Source organism: Cervus canadensis, chromosome 24, assembly GCF_019320065.1.
Source record: "Cervus canadensis isolate Bull #8, Minnesota chromosome 24, ASM1932006v1, whole genome shotgun sequence".
Classification (NCBI taxonomy): Eukaryota; Metazoa; Chordata; class Mammalia; order Artiodactyla; family Cervidae; genus Cervus; species Cervus canadensis.
This window is the reverse complement of record NC_057409.1, coordinates 48,724,116-48,746,532: the sequence shown is the minus strand read 5'-3', so window position 1 is coordinate 48,746,532 and position 22,417 is coordinate 48,724,116. Positions and strand designations below refer to the sequence as shown.

General features: G+C 37.9%; 1 protein-coding gene across 3 annotated transcripts in view; it reads right to left on the bottom strand.

Annotated features, from left to right (window-relative positions):
* Window positions 1-22,417, bottom strand: part of HECW2 (HECT, C2 and WW domain containing E3 ubiquitin protein ligase 2) — a 420,397-nt gene that overhangs the window by 232,581 nt on the left and 165,399 nt on the right. For all 3 annotated transcript variants that reach the window (XM_043445118.1, XM_043445119.1, XM_043445120.1), the window contains exon 2: window positions 10,628-10,954. In XM_043445118.1, coding sequence (XP_043301053.1) covers window positions 10,628-10,919 — 292 coding nt within the window. In that variant the 5' untranslated portion in view covers window positions 10,920-10,954. The remainder of the gene's footprint in view (window positions 1-10,627; window positions 10,955-22,417) is intronic.

Here is a 22,417-nt window from a genome sequence, read left to right as displayed (position 1 = left end):
GCTGCTTATCTTAGCAATATTGCCATAGTTACAAACACTAACAAGTAATAATAATTTCTAGAAGAAATTTTGTTCTTTTCATAGCACTCCACTCAGGCAAATGAATCACATGATGCACTAGAAAATTCTATGTTAGCTGACATATGCTGACTGTAACCCTGCTCAAATCAACATTTGCAGTGGGTCATGTGCATAACATAATTCACCTTATTTATCCCCTTGAAATGGCTCAGGAATGACAGATTTTGGCAGTTAAAGTGAACAAAGGAAAAAATGGCTGTTACACAGCCCCAAAGTAAGAATTTAACCTCCTTCAGATGTTCACTGAATTCTTAAGGCTTTCCCTTTTCACATGAAATGTTTCATCATATCAAAAATATGCCACAGGACTTACACTTAGAGAAACACCTATCTATTTGGATGCTTTAAAAAGATACATATTAAATACTTCGAATCCTATTAGCTAATGTAAATTTTCAGTTGGAAATTTCAAGATTTTTTTGGTTAGTCTTTCAGTAACATATCTGCTTCTATATTACAGCTTAATGATGTAACTATAGTCTAAAAAATTGTTCTTCTTTTTGCAGAGTAAAAAGATGATCATTCTTTGATCTATCAATAACACATAATAGCACTTTTTCATACCAGAAGTGTAATCATTATATAATGAATATACAGGTATATATTTCTGAATATCAAAAACGGTACAGACATTCTTCATGTCAAACTCACAGTTTTCAGAAAAACATCCAAGATTGCTTAGAGTGGAAGATGCATGTTTTGAAAACATGGCCAAAAAAGTGAGTGAGTGAAGCAGTAGAGTTCAGGGAGTAAATTTATTGGTCTTTAACCATACCGCGCTCTCCATATTAAAGCTGGAATCCATGCGTAAGGAAACAGCAATCTAAAGGCCAATATATTGTATAGTAATTGGGAAAAAAAGTAAAATGACAGCACTATATTATCTTAAATATAGATATTTAAAGAATTTTTTCAGATGCCTGCTACACAGTAAACTCATAACATTGTTGAGCAAATGAATGGATGAATACCAAAAATAATCTTTTGAATAAAATTGTTAAGAGAAAACTACACAGATGGCCACCTGGCACATGAAGAGATGGTAAACATCACTAATTATCAGAGAAATGTACATCAAAACCACAAGGAGGTATCACCTCACACCTGTCAGAAATATCATCAGAAAAACAAAAATGCTGGTGAGGATGCAGAGAAAAAGGAACCCTCCTACACTATTGGTAGGAATGTAAACTGGCCCAGCCACTAGGGAAAACGTTATGGTGGTTCCTCAAAAAACTAAAAATAGAACTACCCTATGATCCAGCAGTTCCACTCCTGAGTATATAAACACTAATTTAAAAAGATATCTGCACCTCAATGTTCATAGCAGCATGTTCTACAATAGTCACAAACAAATACTCTTAAATGTATTTGGTAGCTACTCTGGAAACTAAATACCTAATGCATAAATTATTCCACTTGATTGAATTTCAGATTAAATTGCAGTTTTTCTATTGCCTTGGAAATCATGCTGGTTTAGAACCTACATACTACTCAAATTAATATACTGCATTATTTAACAGTCATGTTTTAGGTGCTTTGTATAATCCCCAGAGCTCAAGCTCAAAAGAATGGATTTTGTTTTCTGTAAGTAGAAGTAACCCAGTATGTCACTTTAATCTGAAAATCCCTTCTTCTGGACTCAGTGGCTAAATTCATACTGCTGCTTTAAACTGCCAAGAAAATGGTTTCATTATTATTAACAATAGCCAACATAAGGATGATAGTTTACAATCAGTAAGCTCCTACAAAGAGCCCAGGCACTTTGCTAAGAATATTATATGCATTATCTCATTTAATTCTCATGATACGGGTATTTTTCTTCGTCCTTTTTTTTTTTTTTTAAGATGAGGAACCTGAGGTTTAAAAACATTACACAATTCTCCCAAGCTAGTAAGTAGACTTGAATTTACTAGTCTGACTGCAGAGCCTGTGCTCTGAACCACTGATAACCTCAGAATTTCTCAAAGTGTGCTGCATGTGACAATCCTGGGTGGGCAGCCCACAGACAAAAGTTATTTATTAACAGTTAATGCACGTTAGAAAGAAAACCAGCTAACACAACAAATCTTTCCCAGACCCTGTGGCTTAGAACAACAAGGTCAGGGTAAATAACCAGTTCATTTTCTTTAATCAGACGGTTTAAGGAAAAGGATAAATAGTACAAATGGCAATCCAATACTGTGAAAATCAAGAAAGTAATAATTAAGGAAATAACTAAAGGTTGAAAAACACTGGACTATATTTTTCAGCACACAAGAAGAAAACTGAAGACTGGTTCACAGGACACTTAAGCCCCAGTCTTGACTGCCCCTAACTACCAGCATGGTTTCACCATTATGGACCTTAGTTTTTCTTATCTATAAAACATGAGCTTAAACTTTGGGATCTTAGAGCTCAAAAATACATGATTCTAATGCCTTGGATCATTAGTGAAATTTTATTGAAAGAGAAGACTCTTGAGAGTCCCTTGGACTGCAAGGAGATCAAATCAGTCAATCCAAATCAACCCTGAATATTCATTTGAAGGACTGATACTGAAGCTGAAGCTCCAATACTTTGGCAACCTGATGCGAAAAGCCAACTCACTGGCAAAGACTCTGATGTTGGGAAAGACTGAGGACAAGAGATGGGGTGACAGAGGATGAGACAGTTGGATGACATCACCAACTCAACAGACATGAGTTTAATTAAATTCCAGGAGATAGTGAAGGACAGAAAAGCCTGGCGTGCTGCAGTTCATGGAGTCACAGAGAGCAGGACACAATTTAGCAAGTGAACAACAGTCTTTAGAGATGCAATCAGCATAGATGCTGAGAGGTATACTCAAAGGATGGTCCAGACAATGTTGGTAAATTATCTTTTTGTTGCTGATTCATGACAAGAGAAGAAGCTGATCCAGAATGTGAAATACCTATGTCAGTAAGCCCATTATTTAGTTTAGATGATTTTTTACAGCAAGATCTTCTCAATGAAGGAAGCTTCCACATTGATTTACATTCTATAGAAAGTTTCTTACTGAGTCACAGATCAGTAACAAACAGTTCAATCCATGTGCCTGAAGTGGCCTGAACATGAGAAAAAGCAAATAAAGCTTCTTGAAGTGTTTTTCTTTTGAAGAATCCAAAAAACAAGCACAAGATAAAAGGTTAAAGGGAATTTAACAGTGAACCTGAAACAAATTTAATATTTTCTGCCTCTCTTTAAAAAGTGTCCATTTAATGTTTCATGGAAAGCTGTGTATGCTGATTGCCCAAGAGTTCTTACACAATAAAAGCATTTGGCTCTTTTTATTTGGAGAGTTTAGGAGGAGGCAATGAGTAGCACTATTAAATTTGTGAGGGGTCAATTCTAATTTTGGAGACAATAAATTATAAATATAGTGATTTCTGGAAGCTATCTGCAAGGTATTAATGGCTATAATTCAGAGATTCAGGGCTATAGGTACATTGTGATCATCTCTGGAAATCTTAGGGTGTACATGAGACTTTCTGGAGGGAGAAAACATAATTAGCTTCCGTTTTAAGAACAATGTTCACAAAGTTTCCCCAGATAGTGTTTTGACATTTTCAACTTTTTGTCTCTGTATTCCCAATAGGATCTCTACATTGCCCAAACTGTCTAAAGAAAGATTCTTATTTCTGATCCAGAAGGACATGGTTTCCCTCCAGATTAGTAGTGCTAAAAGTCATTTGGAGCAAACTGAACAGTGCAAAACATTAGCAATTAGCTAAACAAAAACAAATCACACTTCTAGGTAGGAAGAAAATGTAAGCCAAGAGAAACAACAATCAAAAGGCACATTGTGCCAATAAGCCACACCTCACCAGCCCTATATTCCACCCAAATCCTTCCCCTTTGGGACTTATTTCTATAGAGACCATCTCTCAGTTCCACAAATAAAACTAGATGTTGCTAGGAAACAATCCGGCTTCTCAGGACACAGCTGAAAAGGAGTGGCTGCTTCCTACTGAGAGGTATAGAAACCTGAAGCTACCCCTGCTCTATGTGCTTTTACGAAACTTACTTCACAGAGCCCAAGAGAGAACATATTATGCATATCTTTTAGTGATGACAGCCTTAAATTCAGGACGTAACTAAGACAGACGCCAACATTCATTTTCCATCCTAGCCCTGCATTCATTCTTTACTCTCAGGTCTTCTCTAAATTCATCATCTACCCTATCTCCCTTTAACAGGGGCCAAGAAAACTGTTTTGCATATTTTCAAACTACTAAATACTCATTTGAAAGATTTTTCCCATCATATCATTGATTCTATTAAACTTTTGAAAATTTCCACATGGGTTGGAGTTACTGTTTTGAAAATTTTATGTCAAATTTTTGTTACTTCTTTTGAAAACAACCGAGTGGTTTTTAACCTATATTGAAGCAGCCCAAACCATCTCTGAAGCAGTAACTACAGAAGTAGCCCACTCACGCTTCATCCTGCCTTTGACGGCAGTTGTGTTCCTCTTTTTTGCTTTCTCATCTTAACAGCCATCCCAGCGGCTCAGTTAGGAATGACTGCTGGCACAAGAAAGGCTCACGACTGATGACTGAAACACAGGTGAAGATTTTTTCTTTAGAGTGCCAGTCCAAGCTCTTTATTTCTCCTCTGTAATCCTTGGCTTTTAATCTTCTTGACTGATAACTTACGGTGGTTACATGTATATAACAAGTCAAGACATCACATCCTTTCACCAGAGTCCCAAGTACAAGAAAAAGTGGGGGTTAAAGACTGTCTTTGTGAGGCTCTGGCTTCTCCTTGGAAATGGAAGTGGCCCCAAAGTCTTCCCTTCACACATCACTGGCCAGAACCAGGCCACATGTGCACTCCTAGACTACTCACTACTTGGACTGCCATGTCAGTTCAGACCCTTCTTAAGTCTGGAGAGGGCCTACCTGCCCTGAAATCAAGGGCTTTCTGCCCACCTCCTAGACCCATAACGAAGCAGGGATCAGGAAATGGCTCAGTGAAAGACCACAGCGCTGCCATCCTCCTGTACCACACGGGATGGCCAAGCATCACAGAAGGGAGGCCATCTCCAGTCTAGAGGTCAAAATAACCCATCCAGAATGAGATGGACCAGCCCCAGGAGAGAAAGGGCTATCTCTCCTTAAATCAAGGCCTCTTACTCTCACTCTGAGGTCCCAGATAAGTCAATCTTTCTATTAAACACAGCTGTGGTTCTGCGACTATATAAATGACCCATGCTTAATGTTTCAGATGTTGGAACCTTTGCCTTTTAAAGTCATTTACTGTGGAAGACCTGTTAAAAACCAACAGTGTGTCTGAAAATACCACATATCTCATTCTACCTACACGATACTTCTATTCCTGAATGCTTGTCTCTGTGTTCATCCATCCTCTTAAGAGGTCTGAGGGCACTAACTCCTCACACCTCTTCCATGCTAGGGATCTAAAACTATTTGAAAATATACTAAGAAGGAGACAAACATATGGGACTCAAACTATCATTTATTATTTATTCAGAGTTTCTGGAAACAGCTAGATGGGGAAATTAAGTAGAACTTCTTACCGCCGATCCTAAATCAAAAGTAGGGGAGAAACTTCTGCTCCAGGCCATATTGTAGCAATTAGTTCCAGACTTGTCTTCCCAATGAAATGACTGTAAAACTAGTAGGCAGTTATTTTATGACACTGCACAATGGACTAAAATCCCAGACAGAAGGGAAACTTATAAGGTGACTCCATGACCATCCTGATCCTATCCGGGGAACAATTTCCTGAGTGTAGCACAGGGAGCTAGAGTTCATGACAGCTCTAATGAGCTAACGAGGCAGCAGGGCTTCCCTGGTGGCTCAGAGACTAAAGCGTCTGCCTCCAACGTGGGAGACCCGGGTTCGATCCCTGGGTCGGGAAGATCCCCTGGAGAAGGAAATTGCAACCCCCTCCAGTATTCTTGCCTGGAGAATCCCATGGACGGAGGAGCCTGGTAGGCTACAGTCCATGGGGTCGCAAAGAGTTGGACACGACTGAGCAACCTCACTTCACTTCAAGGAGGCAGCAATCAGAGTTTGGGTCAACTGAAGTGGCTAGAATCTGCAGGCAAGGCCCTGGAAAGAGTGATGAGGTAATAAAGGCCAAAGGTCCACATGGGGATCCCCCACAAGCCTTTGGCCGTGGTCTGGGCTGCATATGTGCAGGGTGAGACTCCCAAGGCTTTCCAGAGAGTAGCTGCTCCAGGGCTGAGAGTGCAGTGGAGTTAAAGTAGTCAAGCAGTTCTGGAGAACACTGGAATTACAGCCCAGCCAGAGAGATTGGTTAACGTTCCAGGCATCTGGCTAAGACATCAGAAATGGCATTACTTAGGAATAAGCACAAAGTCCTAGAGTAAAGCCCACAATAGACCTACTCTAACAAAACCCCAAATCAAGTCCTAACAAAATCCATAAAGGAGCCTAAACCTGAAGACTGAATCCCATCAAGTTAGAAGAGCTGGATAACTATATAAGGTTTTCCACAGATACATTCTAACCAAGTGTTAAATCATACCTAGTAAGTTCAGGGAAATAAATCATCCAACCAGAATAAAAATTAACATTAAAAGTATGCCACAGAACTCAGAGTTTCTACAATAGAGAATCCTCAATGTCCACTGTAAAGTGAAAAAATGCAAAGAAACAGAAAAATGGGACTCACAGTCAACAGAAAAACAGACAATAAAAAAGACCCTTAGACAAGCTCCCCTCTAAGATTGGATATAGCAGAGAATTTAAAGCAGATGTATTCAAATCAATTCAAATAGCTGAAAAAAGATATGACCCGATAGAGTTAAGATATATCAGACTCTCATAGAGAAATTAAAACTATAAAAAGAGAAATGCATAGTCTATCAATGAAAAGTCAAATAACTGAAATTTTTAAATCCACTGAACAGGCCTAACAGGAGAATGAAGAAAAACAAAAAGAAAAGTTGGCAAACTTGGTTGAATCCGAATACTAAAGAGATTAAAGAAAAATTAACCAGAGCCTCAGAACCTTAAAGAACAACATGTAACATATGTGTAACTGAAGTCTCAGAAAAAGAAGTTCTCAGAAAAAAGAAAAAAATGTCCAAAGAATTAATGACCAAACTTTTCACAATTTTCATTAAAAACATTTACTTAAAAAGCTTAAAGAATCCCAACCAATATAAATAAAAAGAAAATCACACCTAGGTACATTATAGACAAACAGATGAAAACCAAGATAAAGAAAAAAATATTGAAAGTAGCCAAAGGGTAAAAAAGAGACACATTACATAGAGAGAAGCAAACTATCATGATGATATGTGAGAAAGACACAGAGAAAACTTGAAATTAACTAAAGAAGAATAGCACTTCTCAAGAGATTTATTTGCCAAAATATTTTCCTAGCTATATATTTTGGCTAATTCTCGATTTAGACCTCTGATCTATACTCTAGAAAGTGAAATAAATACAAGAACACCAAGATTTTGTGACTTTGGTCACTTGGGAATAAGATAAACTTGGCTCTCCTTTCCTTAGTTCCTTCTCAGTTAAATATAGATAAGGAAATAAAACAAGAGGGATGCAGAAACAGAAAGAGTGGCGGAAAAACCATAAAGTAAGAGGAATCATTGTCCTAAGTGATTCTAGCCTCTTAGATTAAAGTGTTCTTGTTGTTTACACTGTCTTAAGTGATTCTAGCATCTTACAGATCATTGTTGTGGTTGTTTAGTCGCTAAATCGTCTATTTCTTTTGCAACCCCATGGACTGCAGCCATCAGGCTCTTCTGTCCATGGGATTTCCCAGGCAAGAATACTGGAGTGGGTTGCCTTTCCTTCTCCAGAAGATCATCCTGACCCAGGGATCAAACCCACTTCTCCTGCTTTGGCAAGCAGACTCTTAACCACTAAGCCACCAGGGGAGCCCACAAATTAAGATATTCACACACAAAGAAGGAATCACCCTATGCGAGAAAATAAAGTTGCATCCCAAAAAATGTCACATAAAAAAAATCACCTAAGAAAACACAATATGCTATTTGTAGCTTCATATTAAGCATTACAAAATCTTAAGTGAGAAAAAAAAAAAAAAGGAAAAATATGAGAAAAGTGAAAATAAAAATGCTTCATAAAATCCAAAAGGGCAAAATTATATCAAAACTACAGGAGTTACCTCTAAAGTCACATCAAAACTGCAATACTCTTTTGTGAACAGAATAGATCTTAGATATAAACATATAATTTTATTTTTTTTCCCATTTATTTTTATTAGTTGGAGGCTAATTACTTTACAATATTGTAGTGGTTTTTGTCATACATTGACATGAATCAGCCATGGATTTACATGTATTCCCCATCCCAATCCCCCCTCCCACCTTCCTCTCCACCCAATCCCTCTGGGTCTTCCCAGTGCACCAGGCCCGAGCACTTGTCTCATGCATCCAACACACAGAAATCCCTTGCATTCCTACGCACTAACAATGAGAAAACAGAAAGCAAAATTAAGGAAACAATACCATTCACCATTGCAACAAAAAGAATAAAATACTTAGGAGTATATCTACCTAAAGAAACAAAAGACCTATACAATGAAAACTATAAAACACTGATGAAAGAAATCAAAGAGGACACAAACAGATGGAGAAACATACCGTGTTCATGGATTGGAAGAATCAATATTGTCAAAATGGCTATACTACCCAAAGCAATCTATAGGTTCAATGCAATCCCTATCAAGCTACCAACGGTATTCTTCACAGAATTAGAACAAATAATTTCACAGTTTGTATGGAAATACAAAAAACCTCGGATAGCCAAAGTAATCTTGAGAAAGAAGAATGGAACTGGAGGAATCAACCTGCCTGACTTCAGACTCTACTACAAAGCCACAGTCATCAAGACAGTATGGTACTGGCACAAAGACAGAAATATAGATCAATGGAACAGAATAGAAAGCCCAGAGATAAATCCATGAACTTATGGACACCTTATCTTCGACAAAGGAGGCAAGGATATACAATGGAAAAAGACAATCTCTTTAACAAATGGTGCTGGGAAAACTGGTCAACCACTTGTAAAAGAATGAAACTAGAACACTTTCTAACACCATACACAAAAATAAACTCAAAATGGATTAAAGATCTAAATGTAAGACCAGAAACTATAAAACTCCTAAAAATATAATTTTAAAATCATGTATCTCCCTCACTATAAACATATATTTAAATACACCAGGGGAAAATGCAGAACTCTGAAGACTTTTCCTCCCCTTTCTTTTTGTCATAAGAGGAAATAGAAAAATTAAAATTCATTGAATTTTTGTTTCCATTTCTTGCTATCTAGCATTATTCAGCATTAAAATTTACATAAGTAAATACAAATCAATTTTATTTTCATCAATATAAAATTGTCCAGAGAAACAAATGCAATGGGTTTAACATTTTAATGAAATTTCAGCAAGGATATTACTTTGCCTCAACTAGGGTTTCTCAAGAGTGTGCTGACATGTGAGGATAGATAAGTCTTTGTTGTGAGTGGGTGTCCTCTGCATTGTAGGATGTTTGGCAGCATCACTGATCTCCCATTTCCCCTATCCAGTTCTGCCAAGCAAAAACATCACCAAACACTGCCAAATGTCCCGTAGAGGAAGTAGGGGACCTGGTAGAGAAGCAGTGCATAGACTAGTTTTTCCCACCCTACTCCCACTCTATTCACACACACACACACACACACACACACACACACACACACACACAAAGTGCGTGGCTTATAATCTACATTGAAAGGAACAATGCCTTCTGATAAGACATCTGTTGTTAATTTTTTTTTTTTAAGAATTCCCTTCATTCAGTGATAAAGTTCTCCAACTTTGGGGAATGTTAAGATTTTCTTACTAGATTTGATTTAGATTTCTTTATGACTGGTTAGTAGGTTTTACTTTTGCTTTCAACTCAAGTAACAGATACTATATTTTCTGGGACACGCTTATTCATCATGCACTCACCTATGAAAAAAGATACAAATAAGCTAAACAGGGTTGGGGCACTTTTATTAAAACAAATAGCAACCTATTTCTAAGTTATTTGTTAGAGGACTACGACACTTTCTTCACCGAATTGATCTAGGACACATCAAGGAATTTTGAAATAAAAAGATACCTTAGACTGCAAGTTATTCTTAATGTAATTCAACCTTCTGAAAATACAGAACATTTTTTATATCAGTTATCTATATCCAAACATCTTTTTCATTGGTTTAAAAATACTAATAAATGTTTATAGCCACCTCTTTCCAAAATGCAGCTAATGATCAAGGGTAAAGTGAAGTTTTAAGAAGAAAATACTGCAGGTTCTGACATTTAATTAGGGTAGAAATTAACCACAGAATTCATACCAGCAAAGGTATTTATAATTGTTGATTCCCCTACCTCAAAGAAGAAGAAAAAATTCCCAGGATATGGCTTTTTTAATTTATGTATGTGAATTTCTTCCCAGGAGAAAACACAAAATAGTATAATGTCAGAGCAAAATCTATGTGCTAAGTCACAAGCAAGTCCAGTTCACTTGACTCACCTATGTGATACAGTCCAATCCAATCACTGGGATCGACCTCCTCTTTAATGTCCCAGAAGATGATGAGGTTCTGGGCTTGCCCCAGCGTGTACTCATACATGCTGGCCGTCAAGCTGGAGCGGCTCTCAGAGGTCACCAGATCTGTGTCACTGTTGGCCCGCTGTAGGGTCATATTCTCAGTCATGGAGCTCTGGGCAGCCAGGCTCTGGAGGTTCTCTGGACTCAGGGTGTACCGCATCTGAGGATTTCGACGCCTTACAAAAAGCAGGTGCTCCCGGGCTGAGCTAGCCATCCCGTCTGCCTCTCTGAAGTTGACTTCCTACAAAGCTGTAGAGACAAACACGTACAAAGCATTAGCACTACAATGCAAGGAATTACATTTAAGCTTCACAGCCAATGACTTTGTGTTTGTTAAAGCCTAACCCATGCAATAATCTGCTGTCAAAATAAAATGTACTGCTCTACATTATCTGTCAACTGATGATGTCAGGAACAACTCCCATAGACTGAGGTCACATGATGGCAAAGGTCATCAAACACCTGTGGCCTCACTTTCACGACTGGCCACATTATCCTCATAGCAATTAAGAAGGGGCTTTCCCTACCATCCCTTCTATGTCTATCCTTCCTCCTTCAAAAATAGCATCCTCCTCTCCTTCACCCAACTCACATAGCTATTTGTTGATGCAATTAAATTTTCAAATAGCAGGACAGAAAATTCTGACCCATGTTAAACAGAGTTGAAACACACCAGTGAGGACAAGTTCATGTACTCAAATTCCTTCTCATAGGAATAAAACCCACCAAATCCTTCTTCAGGAATTTGCCCAAATGTTACCTCCTCACTTACATGGAGTTGACCATCCCATTTAAAACTGCAACATCCAAGCATTTCCCACCCCTCCTTCCTTGCTCTACTTTTCTCAAAAGCAATTACTATGATCTGATGTACCACAGAGTACCATGCACTTATTTGGTTCTTGTGTATTTTCCCCTATAAGAAGGCAAGCTTGGGGAAAGAATAGTCTCCTCAATAAAAGGTGATTGGAAAAACTGGGCAACTAGGTGAAAAGAATGCAACTTGGCCACTGCCTTGCACCATACACAAAAAAAGCAACTAAAAATGGATTAAAAACTTGAAGACCTGAAGCCATAAAACTCCTAGAGGAAAACACAGACCAAAATTTCTTTGACATAAATCATTGCAATATTTTTTTGGTTCTGTTTCCTAAGGCAGAGGAAACAAACGCAAAAGTAAATAAATGGTATCTAACTAAACTTAAAAGTTTTGGCACAGTAAAGTAAACCACTGACAAAACAAAAGGACAACCTACTTAACGGAAGAAAATGTTTGTAAATGATGTGACTGACAAGGAGCTGAATATGAGGAGATGACACATCCTGATAAGGAGCTCAACAAACGATAAGGAGCCAACATATACAAAGAGCTCATGCAACTCAATATCAAAGAAAACAAACAACCCTACTAAAATATAGGCAGAAGATCCGAATAGACATTCTTCCAAAGAACAGGCACAAGAAAAAATGCTCAAAATTTCTAATCATCAGGGAAATGCAAATCAAAACCACAATGAGATATCCCCTCATATCTGTCAGAATGGCTTACCATCAAAAACCAAACAAATAACAAATGTTAGCTAGGACGTGGAAAAAAGGAAACTCTCCTGCACTGTTGGAGGAAATGCAAATCACTACAGCCATTATAGAAAACCATATGGAGATTTTTCAAAATATTAAAAATAGAACTACCATATGATATAGCAAGGAGATCAAATCAGTCAATCTTAAGGAATATCAACCCTGAATATTCACTGGAAGGACTGATGCCAAAGCTAAAGTTCCAGTATTTTGGTCATCTAATGTGAACAGACAACTCATCAGAAAAGTCCCTGATGCTGGGAAAGATTGAGGGCAGAAGGAGAACAGGGCATCAAAGGATGAGATGGCTGGACAGCATCACCGATGCAATGAACATAAACTTGGGCAAATTCAGGGAGATGTTGAGGGACAGGGACGCCTGGCTTGCTGCAGTCCATGGGGTCAACAAGACTTGAACATGCCTGGGCAACTGAACAACAACAACAACGATACAGCAATTCCACTTCTGTGTCCAAAAGAAATGAAAACAGGATCTAGAAGAGACATCTACACGCCCATGTTCATTGTCGTGTTATTTGTTATGGCCAAAATATGTAGACGACCTCAGTGTCATTTAACAAATAAATGGATAAAGAAGATGCAATATTAATGTATGTATGCAATACATACAATGGAATATTATCCAGCTGTGAGAAAGAAGAAAATCCTGCTGTTTAGAACAACATAGCTGAACACTGAAGCATCATGCTAAATGAAATAAGTCAGAGAAAGAAATGTATTATCTCACTTATACGTGGAATCTAATTTGAAAAGAAAAGTCAAACACCTAGAAACAAACCAGAAAAGTGGTTACCGTGGGCTGCAAGATGGGAATAACGGGGAGGTTGGTAAAGGCTACAAACGCTCAATTTTCAGATGAATAAGGTTTGAGGAGCTAAAGTGAATGATGAATGACTACAGTTAATAACACCATATTATATAATTGAAATTTGCTAAGAGAGCAGAATTTAAATGTACTTATCAAAAAAAATAATAAATGAGGTGATGAAGGTGTTCATTAACTGGATGGTGGGAATCCTTTCACAATGTACATGAATATCAAATCATCATGATGTAAACATTAAATATCTTACAACTGTATTATCAATTATACCTCAATAAAGCTGAGAATTAAAAAAAAAAAAAAGAATGTAAGCTTCACAAATTCATCTGTTTGCCCACTGCTTCATCCCCAGCATTTCCAACAGTGCCTAGTAAACAGTTCAGTTCAGTCACTCAGTTGTGTCCGACTCTTTGCAACCCCATGGACTGCAGCATGCCAGGCTTCCCCCTCCAGCACCAACTCCTAGACCTTGCTCAAACTCATGTCCATCAAGCTGGTGATGTCATCCAATCATCTTATCCTCTGTCATCCCCTTCTCCTCCTGCCTTCAATTTTTCCCAACATCAGGATCTTTTCCAGTGAGTCAGTTCTTCGCATCAGGCGGCCACAGTATTAGAGCTTCAGTTTCAGCATCAGCCCTTCCAATGAATATTCAGGACTGACTTCCTTTAGGATGGGCTGGTTGGATCTCCTTGCAGTCCAAGGGACTCTCAAGAGTCTTCTCCAACACCACAGTTCAAAAGCATCAATTATTTGGCACTCAGCTTTCTTCATAGTCCAACTCTCACATACATGACCACTGGAAAAGCCATAGCTTTGACTAGATAGAACTTTGTTGGCAAAGTAGTGTCTCCGCTTTTTAATATGCTGTCTAAGTTGGTCATAGCTTTTCTTCCAAGCAAGCATCTTTTAATTTCATGGCTGCAGTCACCATCTGCAGTGATTTTGGGGCCCAGGAAAATAAAGTTTGTCACTGCTTCCATTGTTTCCCCATCTATTTGCCATGAAGTGATGAGACCGGATGCTATGATCTTCATTTTTGAATGGTGAGTTTTAAGCCAGTCTTTTCACTCTCCTTTTTTACTTTCATCAAAAGGCTCTTTAGTTTCTCTTTGCTTTCTGCCATAAGGGTGTTTTCATCTGCATATCTGAGGTTATTGATATTTCTCCAGGTAATCTTGATTCCAGTTTATGCTTCATCCAGCCCAGCATTTCACATGAGGTACTCTGCATATAAGTTAAATAAGTAGCAATACAATATACAGCCTTGACGTACTCCTTTCCCAATTTGTACCAGTAGGTAGTACAAAGTAGGTATCAATAAATGTTGAATAAGCAGATCAGTGACCAGTGAGCATCCTTCTCCAAGATACCCGTTAAGTTCCTAGGAGACACTCCTTACTATCTCCAAGATACTCATGACTTAACACCTTGAGTCCCTTTTCTGGGCCTGCCCATAGCCACCCCTGATTTCTAGCTGGTCCACAATATTTCTACCATCTAGATCATGATAAGTTATTTCCTTTGGCTCCCATCTAAAAGAACAAAGCCTTTCCTGTTTGAACTTAGATTCAGCCCCCTGCTGGCTCACTTTGAGTCTAGTCATAGATACCCAGTTTCTTCTCCATTGCCAGACTCTAACAGAGATTCTTTCCAAGACCTCTGAACTTTATTCAAAAAACGAAGATCATGGCATCTGGTCCTATGACTTCATGGCACGTAGATGGGGAAACAATGGAAACAGTGACAGACTTTATTTTCTTGGGCTCCAATATCACTGCAGATGGTGACTGTAGCCATGAAATTATGTATGACTCTATGCAGAGCCATAGGCTCTACACAGCTCTCTTCTTCACTACCTCTTTTATGACTACTACATTCATCAATAGGTTTATGGATTTAACACTTATTCTGCATCCCCAGTACGTGCTGGCCTCTTCAACATATTACATCTTTTCAAAAGACCTCTCCTATAAGGTGTTCTAGAATGTCAACAAGAACTTCCATTAAAAATAAAGTAATCCTGAGTTCAATGTTTACATTATTAACTAATAATCTTGGATACCTGGGCCAAGGGAAGAAAAGAGAAGGGTTCCCTAATTTCTCCCATCCCCTCATCCATTTTCACAAACACTTGGGTGAAGGGGAAAATTCTGCCACTGCCAAGGTCACAGTACTTGCAAATATATTTATTCAATTAATTTCTGTGATAAAGTTGATCTCACACTTTTAGCACTATACTTGAATTTAAAAAATCACTGGGATTGGTGGGCGAGATGTCCTGTGTAAAAAGGACAGAAATAAAGTGAACAGAGAAACTAATACTCCTCTTCATAAATTTAAATTAATACTCCTCTTCATTAATTTAAACTAATACTCCTCTTCACAAATTTAGCGCTTGCTTTCTGATGCAGTATATAGTAACTCTGACATCATATAACCCATAACTGTTACACAACTTCAAATCCATGAAGCCTAAAATTCAGGCCAACCTCTAATGTGAGGTTTCATGAAATTTTCATTTTAGTGAATTTCAACAGGCCATTCTTTGTCTGTGAACCCAGAGTGAGCTCGGCACCACATCAGCTTCAACAAGCACCATAAATAATTAACTCCTAACACACTGTAGTCAAATAGAAAATGCAGGCTGTACGTAACTAAGCGATTTCCCTGTAAGAAATAGGCGAGAATCTTTACTGCTTTAAGCCACAGCAAATTACACCTGAAAAAAGGGGGGAAAAGGGATGTATACGAAAACTATGTTATTTTTTAATGACCTCTATTTAATCAGAGAGATAGGTAAAACACAATGGAAAAAAGAATAAGTTCCAAACTCTGATTATGGGTTTCAGTCATCTCTCTATTATTAAGTTGCTCTGTCATCTTGAAAAATTTACTTTAACTCTCTGTGCTTACATCTTCCCATCAGTACAACAGAGACATAATAACACCTGGTTCCAACATAGAATTTTGGAGAAAACTAAATGAATCAGTACAGGTAGAACATTTAGAACAGTGCCTGGCATATAAGTGCTCAATTGTCTTTAACTATTAATATTAATAATGTTAGTGACTACATTCTACTTTAATTATACCAAGAAGTACTGATTTTAATACTCCCTTGATCCCCACAATTATTGGGAGAGTAGATTATCAGCACCCTCAATTATTCACAGCATAGTCCCAAAAACAGAAAGAAAAAAAGAGCCTTGTAGGCAATGAGGAAAAGCTATCCTGAAGCCCAAGTCTTAGCCCTATAGCAATGGCCTGACAAGGGCCACTCTCTGGTCCTCCAGCCAGAGATAAAGGTTGAAATTTTATTTTCTCATCATTACTGGGTTCATTCATTTATTCACACATTCAACAAACTTTTATTGAGTACCTCCCTTGTGAAAGGCATTAAAGATAAAACAGAGGAAAAGATCAAGTCCCTACCTTGAGCAGTTTCATTTTTACAAAGAGAAAACAAGAGACAGGTCAAAAGAAAATGAATAAATAACATTTATTTTTAGTGGAAAAGCAAAAATAAGCTAGAAATGTGTTAATTTGCTAGCCTAACTGAACTCTGAAAAAAAAAAAAAATGAATGAAGCATCTATGACTGGCATAAAACTATACAGTATACCAAACAGTAAAGAGAGTAAGGTTTCCTTTCAAATTCTTCCTTTTCTTTCCCTAAGGCATGTAACACGGCCCTTACTCTTCAAGAACTTTGAGAGGAAAAAATTCACAAATGAAAGAATTCAACCTGATATTAATGACACTTCATGTACATGTACAATTTGTCCCCCAAGTATGTGATAGAGCTAGTAAATGCTCATGGGGCATCAGGAAGTGACAGTAATAGAATATTTATAAAATATTTTACAGTTTTCAAAACATTTTCACTTCTATCACCTCAAGTGAGACCCCAAAATAATATGAATTAAGTTTGAAAAATGCTATCATCTCTGTTTTCAGATGAGAAAACTGAAGATCTGCAAGACAAAAGATTGGCTGAAGGAGATCTGAGGTAAGTCTTAAAGGATTAGAGGAAAAGAAGAAATGTATGAAAAGCATTCATACATCCTAACTGCAAGGATGGTTATGGAGAAGCAAGCAAGGAAGAAGATATGAGAGGGAAGAAACAAAATGAAAAACAGAGGTTCTGCAGATGTTTGTGTCTCTTCTGCTGTCTCGCATAAAGGATTATCATTACCATCTTTCTAAATTCCATATATAGGTATTAGTATAATGTATTGGCGTTTTTCTTTCTGACTTACTTCACTCTGTATAATAGGCTCCAGTTTCATCCACCTCATTAGAACTGGTTCAAATGAATTCTTTTTAATGGCTGAGTAATATTCCATGGTGTATATGTACCACAGCTTCCTTATCCATTTGTCTGCTGATGGGCATCTAGGTTGCTTCCATGTCCTGGCTATTATAAACAGTGCTGTGATGAACATTGGGGTGCACGTGTCTCTTTCAGATCTGGTTTCCTTGGTGTGTATGCCCAGGAGTGGGATTGCTGGGTCATATGGCAGTTCTATTTCCAGTTTTTTAAGGAATCTCCGCACTGTTCTCCATGTTGGCTGTACTAGTTTGCATTCCCACCAACAGTGTAAGAGGGTTCCCTTTTCTCCGCACCCTCTCCAGCATTTATTGTTTGTAGAGTTTTGGATAGCAGCCATTCTGACTGGCATGAGATGGTACCTCATCATGGTTTTGATTTGCATTTCTCTGATAAAGAGTGATGTTGAGCATCTTTTCATGCATTTGTTAGCAATCTGTATGTCTTCTTTGGAGAAATGTCTGTTTAGTTCTTTGGCCCATTTTTTGATTGGGTTGTATATTTTTCTGGAATTGAGCTGCAGGAGTTACTTGTATATTTTTGAGATTAATTCTTTGTCAGTTGCTTGGTTGCTATTATTTTCTCCCATTCTGAAGGCTGTCTTTTCACCTTGCTTATAGTTTCCTTCGCTGTGCAAAAGCTTTTAAGTTTAATTAGGCCCTGTTTGTTTATATTTGCTTTTATTCCCATTACTCTGGGAGGTGGGTCATAGAGGATCCTGCTGTGATATATGTCAGAGAGTGTTTTGCCTATGTTTTCCTTCAGGAGTTTTATAGTTTCTGGTCTTACATTTAAATCTTTAAGAAATATACCATGTTCATGGATTGGTTGAAGCAATATGGTGAAAATGAGTATACTACCCAAAGCAATCTATAGATTTAATGCAATCCCTATCAAGTGACCAACGGTATTTTGCACAGAACTAGAAAAATAATTTCACAATTTGTATGGAAATATGAAAAACCTCACATAGCCAAAGCAATCTTGAGAAAGAAGAATGGAACTGGAGGAATCAATGTGCCTGACTTCAAGCTATACTGCAAAGCTACAGTCATCAAGACAATATGGTACTGGCACAAAGACAGAAATATAGATCAATGGAACAAAATAGAAAGCCCAGAGATAAATGCACACACCTATGGACACCTTATCTTTGACAAAGGAGGCAAGAATATACAATGGAGAAAAGACAATCTCTTTAACAAATGGTGCTGGGAAAACTGGTCAACCACTTGTAAAAGAATGAAACTAGAACACTTTCTAACACCATACACAGAAATATATTTACATTTTGAATTCTAAAAGGAACTCAACCACAGCTCTTAAGGAATTGTTTCTATTTAAAAATAAAGTTAATTCCAACTTCCAAACCACCCACTTTAAAGGAACTTTTAGAGCCAGCAGTTTCAAGCCAGTTGCTGCGTGTAGTGTGATGTGAGATAAGGGAGAGAAAAGAAGATCAGAAAAAACCTGGGCAAAGAATGTGAAGTAATATACTTGGAACCTCACCAGTGAGCAGGGAGCCATTCCAGGATCTTAAGCAGAAGAATCAAAATATGAAATTTAAGCATGAGAAAGCATGAGAAAGTTAATCTGAAAGCTTATAAAGGACTGATTTTAAGAGGAAGAAAACAGAGATGAGGAAAACAGTTAAAAGCTAACTGATTAGTTAAGACATCCAGCACTGAGTGTTAAGAATAGATTTCATTAAGAAAAGAATTCAGTTCATTTTACAGCAATATTTCAAAGTAATAACACAGTAAATCAGAAATATTTCAAAGAGCGAGCCCCAAAACTTCGTGACATATTGGATATACGGGATAAAAGTGAGGGAGCAAATTAAGACTCAATTCTGGATTTTCAATCTAACTGAAAACAGAATCCCAGAGGCATTGATGAGGCCGAGAAAATCAATACTACTTTGGGTGTTTAAAATAAAAGCAATACATCTCAGTAACTGTGTCCCAAAGACTCTTGTGAAGGTGGGCCTGGGGTGCTAGTTATTATGAGGCCAGGGACAAAACAAACACTCAAATGCAAGTTTCTGCTTAGTAATGGTCTTAGAATTTATTAGTTACAATTAACTATGCCAATATATCTCTAAAGGAATCAGCTCAGTGTTTAAAAACCTCACTCAGATGTTTTACTCTACATAACTTGGATTAGTGGAAAAGAAATAAAATAAAAATGCTGAGATTACAATGAGGCTAATCACTGTAATCATTACCAAACCTGCATTGGAAAACTTCATTTTTCCCTTATAATAAAAGTAGTGTATTTTTTAAGAGTTCATGTCTCCATAATAAACAAGATCAAATACCATGTAGAAATAAATTTGCAAAGTTGCATAAAAATTTTAAAAATTAAACTACTCTACAGTTAAAATTTGAGTTTATAACTACCACATTTCAATGCAATCTTCTCTTATGGGAAAATCAGTGTTACTCAAACAACAGGTAACAACTGCTTCATATTTTCTGTTGATATCTAAGAATTCTTCACTGGTGTCTTGGTTTCATACCTATGTTTTTTGCAATAAGAAAGACAAATGTTCTTTGGACTGTCATCCATGAAAAACTTTAGTAGATAAAGCTAATGGTAAGGGAAACTGATTAGTAGTCACCATATTTATTCAAAAGACAGCTGGTCCTTTAAAGCTCCTTAGACAATCCACCCCACTGTGAGCCTCTGTGAGGCTCTATGTCCCATTCCCAAAGGACACAATTTAACATGATATAACACTCCTGGGGCGGGGCGGGGAACACCCTCCTCTTCTAATTATGATTAGGTCTGCAATAGGTTTCTCTCTCGCATTAACAGACATCTGCTTAAACAACAATCAAAACAAAATCACCTTTATTCCAGAGGTCGAGAGAGTTATAATTACTACACAAATTGCAAAACGCCTTAGTATATACAATTTCATTTCCAAAAGCAGCAGATTTTGTTTAGAAGATAAAGACAGCAGCAGATGACAAATACATTAAACAAGTGTTTTCATTTGAAATGTTTGTTAAAGAATCTGGAGGTCAATTTATTAAACTTCACCTGAACAGCAAACACTGAAAATATTCATTATGAAAAGATTTTTACAGACTGGAAATGCAACCTCAGATTTTAACTTCTTAGACTGAAAAAAAATAATAATAATGACTAACATCTCTGTTAACCCTTCAAACTCCTTCAAATACACCACATGCATATGCATACACAACACATATACATATATTATATACTTCAAATCCTATTTGTGTTTTACTATATAAATGAGGAAAACAAAGTGGGGTGAATTATATTTATGTCAAGAGACACTAAAGAAAATATAATGTGTCTGAAATAAGCACAGATGTGAGAGGTCTGGGAAGAGAAAACAGTAAGCCATTAGACCCCAAAAGGCAAAGTGTCACCTGACATGAAGAAGTGAAAGTCGCTCAGTCATGTCTGACTTTTTGCAACCCCATGGACTATAGTCCATGGAATTCTCCAGGCTAGAATACTGGAGTGGGGAGCCGTTCCCTTCTCCAGGGGATCTTCCCAACCCAGGGATCAAACCCAGGTCTCCTGCATTGCAGGCAGATTATTTACCAGCTGAGTCACGAGGGAAGCCGGAGATGAAGAAAGTTATCACCAAATTCTCAACTAAGACCCCGCCCCAGTGGCTGTTCACAGTGCCTACTTGCTAAGAGAAAGGATATTCATTATTCATTGCTTATCATACATAAACCCATACATAACCCAATGCAAGCTTACTCATCAAGGATGTGCTAAGAAAATGATTGAGAACAGAAAAAACCCTCCTATACAGCCTACCAATAAATGATTTCAGGGCATTCAACAGAGAGCTTGGGCTGACTGAAGCTGTCCCTCACGTCCTCTTTTCAGGTGTTAAAGTATCAGTTCAGTTCAGTCCAGTTCAGTCGCTCAGTCGTGTCTGACTCTTTGCGACCCTATGAACCACAGCACGCCAGGCCTCCCTGTCCAACACCAACTCCCGGAGCCTATCCAAACTCATGTCCATTGAGTCAGTGATGCCATCCAACCATCTCATCCTCTGTAGTCCCCTTCTCCTCCTGCCCTCAAACTTTCCCAGCATCAGGGTCTTTTCAAATGAGTCAGCTCTTTGCATCATGTGACCAAAGTACTGGAGTTTCAGCTTTACCATCAGTCCTTCCAATGAACACCCAGGACTGATCTCCTTTAGGATGGACTGGTTGGATCTCCTTGTAGTCCAAGGGACTCTAGAGAGTATTCTCCAACACCACAGTTCAAAAGCAGCAACTCTTCGGCGCTCAGCTTTCTTTATAGTCCAACTCTCACATTCATACATGACCACTGGAAAAACCATAGCTTTGACCAGACGGACCTTTGTTGGCAAAGTAATGTCTCTGCTTTTTAATATGCTGTCCAGGTTGGTCATAAGTTTCCTTCCAAGTAGCAAGCATCTTTTAATTTCATGGCTGCAATCACCATCTGCAGTGATTTTGGAGCTCAAAAAAATAAAGTCAGCCACTGTTTCCACTGTTTCCCCACCTATTTGCCATGAAGTGATGGGGTCAGATGCCATGATCTTAGTTTTCTGAATGTTGAGCATTAAGCCAACTTTTTCACTCTCCTCTTTCGCTTTCATCAAGAGACTCTTCAGTTCTTCTTCACTTTTGGCCATAAGGGTGGTGTCATCTGCATATCTGAGGTTATTGATATTTCTCCCGGCAATCGTGATTCCAGCTTGTGTTCCTTCCAGCCCAGCGTTTCTCATGATGTACTCTGCATATGAGTTAAATAAGTAGGATGACAATATACAGCCTTGATGTACTCCTTCTCCTATTTGGAACCAGTTGGTTGCTCCATGTCCAGTTCTAACTGTTCCTTCCTGACCCTGCATACAGGTTTCTCAAGAGGCAGGTCAGGTGGTCTCTTTCAGAGACCTGTCTCTTTCAGAATTGTCCACAGTTTAT